Source organism: Sinocyclocheilus anshuiensis, unplaced genomic scaffold, assembly GCF_001515605.1.
Source record: "Sinocyclocheilus anshuiensis isolate Anshui unplaced genomic scaffold, SAMN03320099.WGS_v1.1 scaffold848, whole genome shotgun sequence".
NCBI lineage: Eukaryota > Metazoa > Chordata > Actinopteri > Cypriniformes > Cyprinidae > Sinocyclocheilus > Sinocyclocheilus anshuiensis.
This window is the reverse complement of record NW_015549628.1, coordinates 716,563-725,869: the sequence shown is the minus strand read 5'-3', so window position 1 is coordinate 725,869 and position 9,307 is coordinate 716,563. Positions and strand designations below refer to the sequence as shown.

Here is a 9,307-nt window from a genome sequence, read left to right as displayed (position 1 = left end):
ATATAATAAATGATCTGTGGGGTATTTTGAGCTGAAACTTCACAGACACATTCTGTGGACACTAGAGACTTATATTACATATTAAAATGATTTAAAAAAAGGTTATAAAAGTTATTAAAATAAAATAAAATATAAAATAATTTCTTACAGAACAACACCATTCAAAAGGTTGGGCTTGGAAATATTTTTTTATGTTTTTGAAAGAAGTATCTCTTGCTCACTAAGATTGCATTTATTTGATCACAAATACAAATACATATTATTCCAATTTAAAATGACAGTTTTCTATGTTAATATATTTTATTCCTATGATGGCAAAGCTGAAATTTCAGCTGCCATTACTCCAGTCTTCAAAGAGATTTCAGATGTAACTTTGAGGAAGAGGGAAAAAGTGCAAAAGGAACAAGAAGAGAAACATAAAAAATGAGGTGCTTTAAATAATGAACATCAGGTAAAATATTCACACAAAGCAACAGGACAAAATATAAGTTGTCCTATGTTCATCAATACAACTGCCATTCACAATAACACAGTATAACAATTGTTATGTAATTATTATTGCTTAAAAGTATGCATATTAATGCTGTGTGCCTTCTGATGTGGTTATACTGTACGCGTGAAACTGCTGAAAATACAAGTAAACCGAAATCAGACATACGTTTATGATACAGTTTTGAAAGGTTAAGATAATGAAATTAAGAAGCAGAAGTTACAATAACATTTACAATAAAAGGCATTTGCTATGGAGGAACAAATCCTGTTTAAAATTAAGATTGATCAGCTCTGGCCTGCATTAAAACAGTAGCAGGCAGAGTTTTATTCTTTCAGCTGACTGTAAACACTCCTGCTGTCACTGGAGATGACCGGTTTGGTGAGGATGGTGTAATACAAATGATTCAGTTCAACCTGGAGGAAAATTAAATCTTAAAATGAACATAAATATTGTGTAATGTGTTACCAACTGCCTTACTCACCTCAGTTGGCATTGATTCTTCACTGTTTCCTGCATAACATGACACATCAGATATCAAATAATGATCATAATAGAGTTCAGACTAAGATGAAGATATAGTTTTATCAAATATACCGGGTGGTTGTGAGGGGGGTTGCATGACGTTGATGGTTGAATAAAGCACTGCATCTTCCTCTCCAGTCTAAATAACAAAGAGTGATCTATTAAACAGCGGGAAATATTAAAATGATCCAATTAGCTGCTCTAACAAATGTAATATGATTGAATACTTACTGTGTCTGAACTGGCTGTTGCTAAAGGAAGTCCTACAATGCAGACTGACATTTCAGCAAACCTTGGCCTGTACTTATGTTTTGAGTAAGAAATGGCTTAATTTGGGGGGGAGGGGAGTAAAAACATACCCTGTTTTTTGCTGTTGAATTCGATCCAAATCCTAGTACATTTCACAAATAGAGTTTGTGCACGTTTTCATTCTTTTCTTTTTTTTTTACATTTCATTTTAAAGGAGTAGTTCACCCAAAAAGTTGCTGACAATTTATTCACGCTCAGCCCATTCAAGTTGTAGATGAGTTTGTGTCTTCATCAGAACAGATTTGGAGAAATTTAGCATTAAATCAGTTGCTCACCAATGTATCCTCTGCAGTGAATGGGTGCCATCAGAATGAGAGTCCAAACACCTGATAAAAACATCACAGTAATCCACAAGTAATCCACACCACTCCAGTCCATCAGTTAATGTCTTGTGAAGTAAAAAGCTGTGTTTTTTAATAAACAAATCCATCATTAAGATGTTTTTACAATTCAAACCATTGCTTCTGACTAAAATATTTCCTCTATATGATATTGCTTTCTGCAGTGAAAATGTTATCTAGTCTGAATCAGGAGAGAAATATGCACAAATCAAGCACTGTTTACAAGCAAAAACAGTTATAAACATATATGTGACCCTGGACTACAAAGTCGCTGGGTATATTTGTTGCAATAGCCAAAATTACATTGTATTGACCCTTATGACTGGTTTTGTGGTCCAGGGTCACATATGTGGGTGGATTTTGATGTTAGAGGACAACAGGTGATAGAGGTTTTCTCTGGAGGAAGTGTTATCATGGATTATAGTCTCATATTTTGGCCAGAAGCCAAATGGTTAAAGTGAAAAAAAAAACTTAATGTTTGATTTGTTTCTTACAAATACATGGTTTTAAATTCACAAAATGTTAAAGGGATAGTTCACCCAAAACTGAAAATTCTGTCAATAATTACCCTCATGTTGTTCCAAACCCATAAGACCTTCGTTCATCTATGGAACACAAATTAAGATATTTTTTATGAAATCTGAGAGCTCTCTGATCCTCCATAGACAGCAATGATATTACCACGCTCAGCGCACAGAAACGTAGCAAGGACATCGGTAAAATAGTCCATGTGACATCAGGGGGTCAACCGTAATTTTACGAAGCTATGAGAATAGTTTTTGTGTGCAAAGAAAACAATAATAACATAATAATAAAATGTGCACGCTGTCTACTGAACATAAGCAACGCTGGTTACCTTGATTACGTTCTGGAGTACTCTACAAAATGGCGGAAGACGGTAACTCGGGAACAAGAATTGCTGAATAAATTGTTATTATTGCTTTCTTTGCACATGTGGCAGGGTAGTTAGCCGCTCCCTGTATTGACGTTAGAATATTGTTAGCCTATCAGCAGGCATAGGTGGGTGTATAAAGGGCTGATTTGTGTCAGTCGGAGCTGTTACTCAGGTGCCCTCGCCCCCTTTCTGGTACTGGCGTTCGACACTGTGTGTTTGTTAGCGGTGTGGCTAATTCAGCCACGGCTCGCTTAGGGTTGATTTTGTGCGTCTATTGGAAAGGTAAGCATTACAGCAGTGTGGTTTAGCGTCTCTTGTATTGGTTTGTTATACTAATGTTAGCATTTCTGTACCATTTATAGCCGTATGAGATGTTAACTGGTTAATGTTTGCGACTGGTGTTTGGTCGGACTGCCTACTTGGCATCCCGTTGCTGTCAGCCCCTTGCATCTACACCGCTTCGCATAGTACTGGCTCTGCTTTGGTGTGGCGGTTGGCTGCATTATCTAGTTTCTGTTAGCGTCAACTTCTGCTTCTATACTGTTCAGTGCTCACGCCGGCCCTGTCAATTTAACGTGGCTGACTGCTGCAGTGTCCGGTATGTATAAATGAAGTGTTTAAGGGTGTCCGGTTTCATATATTTGAATTACCCTTATTTAATGACATGTTATTGTTTCTTTTTTTTTAGTAATATGTTGGAGGGTTCCTGCTGCAGTGCACGTGGTTTAGTCTGAACATCAGTCCCCAGAAATACGCTGCTGTCTTGTTCAGTTTGTCTAGTTTTGTTTTGTATCAGTTTAATTTTGCTTTGGTGCATTAGTTGCTTTTCTTTTATTTGCCTTTTCGTTGGATGGTTCATCTTGGCTTTATACTTTTAATATTTGTTTTATTTCATTCTGTGTGTGTTTCATCTTTAAAGTTTATTAATTTGCTTTTTCTTTTCATTGTCTTTGTGAACCAGTTGTTGGAAATTGTTTTTTTTTCTGTTGTGTTTTTGATTTTGTTAGAAATTGAGTTAATTATATTTTATTATAATTAAATTTATATATTTTTTATTTTTTTTTTTAATTCAGTGTGAATTAGTGTGCTGGTGTGTGTGGTTTATTAAGTTGATGTGGTTTATCTAATTACAGGTCCTGTGTGTCCCACAAAAAGCAGGGAGGTCGACAGTAATCTCACTGGGTATTGTGAGTGTGTGAATGTGTGCACTGATAGTGTGTGATAACTGAGATTTATGCTTCTTTAGGAGTTTGATACCAGTTGGCCACAGCCCTGTAAACCCTTTTGTGTGTTGTGTATTTTTGGAGATCAGCAGCAGGTAGTACTATCATTTTAAGTTGGTTATTGCTTGTGTGATTTCTTTTTAGCAAAATTTATTAATTGAATTAATAAAATAAAATATATTTCTGTACCCACGTCTCTTGCTCATATTTAAGTAGGCTTGAACCTGTGTTGCCTTGAGTTGCACCTGAGTGTGCGTAGTATTTGCCTGGGTGCAAGTCCTAGGGTGGTGTAGTCATCTCTCCAGTGTTACCGTTTCTGTTGCCCAACGCCACTTTGCTACACACACAAAAAGTATTCTCGTAGCTTCGTAAAATTACAGTCGAACCCCTCATGTCACATGGACTATTTTAATGATGTCCTTGCTACGTTTCTGTGCGTTGATCGTGGTAAAATCATTGCTGTCTATGGAGGGTCAGAGAGCTCTCAGATTCCATCAAAATATCTTATTTTGTGTTCCGAATAGGAACGAAGGTCTTATGGGTTTGAAACGATATGAGGGTGAGTAATTAATGACCGATTTTTCATTTTTGAGTGAACTCCGTTTTCTGGATTACAGCTGTTTGGGCTCTCATTCTGACGGCACCCATTCACTGCAGAGGATCCATTGGTGGAAAAGTGATGTAGTGATGAAGTAAATTTTCAGCAAATTATCTTTTTCAGTTTACTATTCCATTAATGATTTCATAAATGGTATGTACTCAAAATATATTCATTTACATCCTTACCTCTCTGTCTTTGACTTTCCTGTGATGAAAGAAACATCAAACTGTCAAGCTGAACATTTCTGTTCAATTAGAATGTTTAAACTATAAGCCATATGGAAGACATGTCCATTTGTTTACACTTACGTGTGCATCCGTACAAACAGATGCCCACAAGTCCAGTCAGCACAATTCCTCCACCACTCGCAACCACAGCAATGACGAAAAACATTTCTGTGTGAGACAAAGCTATCAAAGATTAACAAGAAATGCACTGTTGCATTAATGTATATATTTAATGTTCAGTGCCATCTGTTTTCCAGTGACTGTGCTGCACTGAATAAATGCATCCTCTGAGTAAAGTTACTTGTATTCGAGTACTTTTGGATTTCAGGACCTTCGGTCATCAAGGGGAAAACTGTAAAGAAAAACTGACCATTAGCATATCTGTATTATATTCAGCATGTTTATTCATCTTGTTTTGGCTGAACATATTCACACTTCACACCTGACCAATAGATTAATTGATCGACTTATTAAGCTTGGATGTAAATTGAGAAGTTAAGACCATATTTATAGAAATATCCATTTTATAGTATTTACCTGATGCATGTTCTGTAGTAGGAGTAAGCGTAGTCGATTCCAAGGATGTTGAGGCTTTGTAAATAAATCAATCAAATGTGTTTTGGCTACAGTAATGTTATAAATCAGAGGAGATGAGGACTCACCATTTGCAGGATCTGTTAAACTATGGCTGTCATGGGTACTTAGACTGGACATATCTGTAGTAACACAACAAATTTAGACGAGTGGATTTAAACCCAACCAATCAAAATGTTTGATCGAGGAAAATCATGAGAAGGAATGAAGCACTTACTGGTTATCGAATCTGTTATGATTTCAGTACTGGATGTTACAGCCAAAGCTATTGAACCCACAGAAAGAGTTACACTAGGTGTTAAACATATTATTAATGGGCAAATTATTGTTAACTGGATGATTATAATACAGATGTAATAATATGAGGTATGTGTACAAAATTAAATAGAATTATGTTGACAGTGGACAAATTTGCTGAAATGGATGTTTAAATGATTATGAAATCGCAATGATCAGTTTAGATTAAAGAGTGCTAGAATAAGAAAAACTCAAATTGGCCTTACAGAGTCTTTAAAAACGTATTTAAAGGACTATTTAGCTATTGGTCTATTGTAGATTTGAGTCTATCTATATAAAAGCTTGCATAATTATATTTTAGCAGATATACAAGTCTTTTTCTTTAGTGTTAAAGACTCGATGACTAAAGGTGTATATCAATTTTTGTTCAATGCAAATACAAGGCTCATGCTTATGACATTAGCTAAATCCTATTAGCGGTTTAAAAAGGGGGTGGCGACAACCTCCTCTGTGCCCTGCCCCAACTTAGCGTTTCAATTGGAAATGCATCACCGCAAGAAAATAAAACTCACTTTCAGCAACTGAAATGCTTCCTAGTATTTTCTTATGTGTCAAGAATATTACTTAATCCAAGTTATTTAAATTAAATAAATCTGGAAATTCCATGATAATTCCAACCTTGAAAGGCTCCATTGGGGGTCATTGTAGTTGGGCTGCCCTCTGTGATTGGTGGCAAAGATAACATGGCGGCCAAACCTTACAAGAAACAAAGACATCTGCTTTGAAAAGAATAAACCACTTCATCTGTCAATCAAACATAGTTTGTGATTAAACAGCTTACCTCTGACCCTGACTGAGACTATGTCGGAATGAGGTGATGTTCCATTTTCTCCTAAGGCATGCACAGTATAGTAGCAGGATATGTTAACATGTGAACTCTCATGATCTTGTGACCATAGGATCAGTTCGGCACCGGTAAGGGAAAAGTTACATGATGTACTTGGTTTAAAAAAGTTCTCCTGTCCTGCAGGGTAAAACATGCACTCAGATATATGATGATTCTCATGACCTCCACAGACCATCTGCACCTTTTCTTCATCAGTAGCAAATGTTGGAAATACTGTCAGCTTGGCCTGCGGCAAACCTATAACAAACATGAGACACACAAATTCACCTTTCCAACAAAATATTATAACAATTAATTAATTATTATTAATTTAATTGTCATTTTAATTAAATTTTTAATTATTAAATTATCATTATTAATTTTAAGCTCTTTGATGACAACACATGCACAGACATTTTTTTATTAATTTAATACATTCAAAAAACATAAAAATTGTCTTTGCATGTGTTAATGTCATTAAATTAACATACAATTCCAATATATGTATGCAGCTTATAATTGGACCAAATAGCATTTATGAAACAACTGACTCATATATATATATAAGATATATATATGACTCATATATATATATATTTATGAATATATATATAAATTGTTAAAGTAAATATTACATTAACATCTGTTCAACATTTGGGCAACACTTTAAAATGAGGTCTCTCAATGAGGTTAATGCATTAACATGAATTACCGAACAATGAGCAATACATTTTTACAGTATTATGTTAATGTTAGTTAATATATATTTTTATTTTTATGTTAGTTCACAATGCATTAACTAATGTTAACAATGTTTTTAAAAATGCATTAGAACATTTAAATCAATATTAGCTAATATTCATAAAGGCTGGAGATGTATCGTTCATTGTTAGTTCATTTTAACTAATGTATAATTAATGTTAGCAAATTAAACCTTATTGTAAACTGTTACTAACATTTGTAAAAGTCAGGTCTAGAGCTCTAAAATGTGTATACTTTATAATAAAAACAAAACTGCAATGTTCAAGGGTGAAGATGAATGGAAATGTCTGTATTATTATCTTTATAAGGCATAAGGGACCACTTACCTTGCGATTTATCCTCCAGTACAAGATGAAAGATTATGAAGATGAACAGGGCCATCTCACAATGTCTGCAAGCACTGTGAACAAATTTAAGATTAGAATTGAACAATAGACAGTACTCTGAAAGAGTCTGAGAGGGAAGTAGGTAATGAGACTTACCTTAAAATGGGCAAAATGGCAGTTCAGCTTGACATTTCTGACAAGAATCCTGTGCTATATAAAAATATATTTCTAACCAATTGCATGTATCAATTTCAGAATGAGATCAAAACTGAAAAACTGACAACACAAGAAAACTAAAAGTAAAAATCAACCTCCAGAAGCAGGTAGGTTCACATGGGTGATGAAGACATTTAAAAGGGAAGTTTACAGAATCACTTTCACGTAATGTATCAGCTTTTGTTAACTGAAACAAGAAGTACAATGGCCCTTAAAGTTAGATTATGAATCAGGCTAAGATTAAATGTCGCCTTATATGCAATACATAATGTCTGGATAGCAAATTGTTGGGTTAAGCAAAATGCTGAGTAATCAGGCCTATTTGCATAGAGACATTGTTATGCAGTTCTGAAAAAACAAAAAAACAAAAAACATTATGTTATGGAGTTCTGAAAAAAAAAAAAAAAAAACAGGCATCGGTGGAAGAAAATAGTGGACAAAATTTTTTTTTTTAATTTCTAAAAAAAAAAATTGTTGCAAGTGAAAAATTTGTGTTATGATCTGGCTTAATTTTCTCAGACTCCCCTATATAAAACCAGTGCAAGAAACAAAATCTCCTCTGATGTCAGTAAGGGATGCCTTTGTCCTTTTTTGAGGAAAAAAACAATGTCATCAATAAACCCCAGCAAATATTGGCCAGCAGCATTGTTTAGCAGATGGAAAATGTATATTTTTAGCCATTATAGAATTCTGTCTGTTTTAGGTGATATTTACACCTCCCCTCATTAATTTTCTGGACACATTGAAGACCAAACAATTTAGGCATGTTGTGCGAGGTCACCAATGACGTTTACAACCGCTTGTGTCAGAGAGATATCACAGGAACAATGCAGTGTCGTTAATTTAAAGCATTTACGGATGGTCTTAATGGGGTCAGTGTAACAACAATCCACACCCATTGCTGTGGCCTTCAAGGCCTGAAAAGGATCTACTGCCTGGGTTCAGAGAAAAAAATCGAGGTCACCTTAATGTCAGATATTAAACGTCTAGGGCCTGTTTGAACAGGGGCTTTGATGATTATATAAATCGGTCAAACAGAGAAAGGGAAATTCTTCTTTGAGCAAAGAGGATCTGCTCTGAAAGGTTGCTAGGAGTGACAAAAGCAACAGACGCCGTTGGAAGTGAAATGGAAGTGCTTGCCAGACTTTCTCTCTCTTTTGTAAACAGTCACAAGGAGAATTTGAGACATTCGTCACATTAAAATTGTTTTTTAATGACTGAATTTGTCTATTTACAGCTTTACTGGTATCTAAACTGTCTGTCAAGCCTTCAATCCTGGTGAGAAGAATAAGAGACATAACATACAGACTACCTTTGTCAACATCAGTGATGTACATTGAATTGATATATCAGAACAGTGCATTTGAATATGTATGAAATAATCCAGTAAAAAATGCTTCTAATTTACAAAACATTTGTTTTAATTTGGCAATAGTGTGTTGTGGTGCATGATGACAAATAATAAAATAAAAAAAACTAATAAAAAAGTTATTTTTAAATATACAGGGTGTAATGTTGAATCCAAACCACCATGGGTGATGACCTTTGACCCTTTCTCATAATTTCAATATGACTGACCTTTTTTTTGTTTAATTTTTGTATTTTTATTTATATCAACACAAATTCAAAATGCCTGACAAAAGCTGTGATACATGTCATATTATCTTCTATTGCT

General features: G+C 34.7%; 1 protein-coding gene and 1 long non-coding RNA gene across 2 annotated transcripts in view; one reads left to right on the top strand and one right to left on the bottom strand.

Moving 5' to 3' along the window:
• The window catches only part of LOC107659526 (uncharacterized), an 11,776-nt gene extending 10,479 nt beyond the window's left edge, over positions 1–1,297 (bottom strand). The window contains exons 1-4 of the mRNA XM_016448505.1: positions 1,247–1,297; positions 1,088–1,154; positions 975–1,003; positions 834–906 (exon numbers count right to left, since the gene is read on the bottom strand). Of these exons, the coding sequence (XP_016303991.1) occupies positions 834–906; positions 975–1,003; positions 1,088–1,154; positions 1,247–1,297 (220 nt within the window). The remainder of the gene's footprint in view (positions 1–833; positions 907–974; positions 1,004–1,087; positions 1,155–1,246) is intronic.
• Positions 1,298–2,745: 1,448 nt separating this feature from the next.
• Positions 2,746–3,419, top strand: LOC107659554 (uncharacterized). Its single transcript, XR_001630924.1, has 3 exons — positions 2,746–2,842; positions 2,923–3,158; positions 3,249–3,419. It is a non-coding gene; the product is annotated as an uncharacterized LOC107659554 (long non-coding RNA).
• Positions 3,420–9,307: the final 5,888 nt, after the last annotated feature.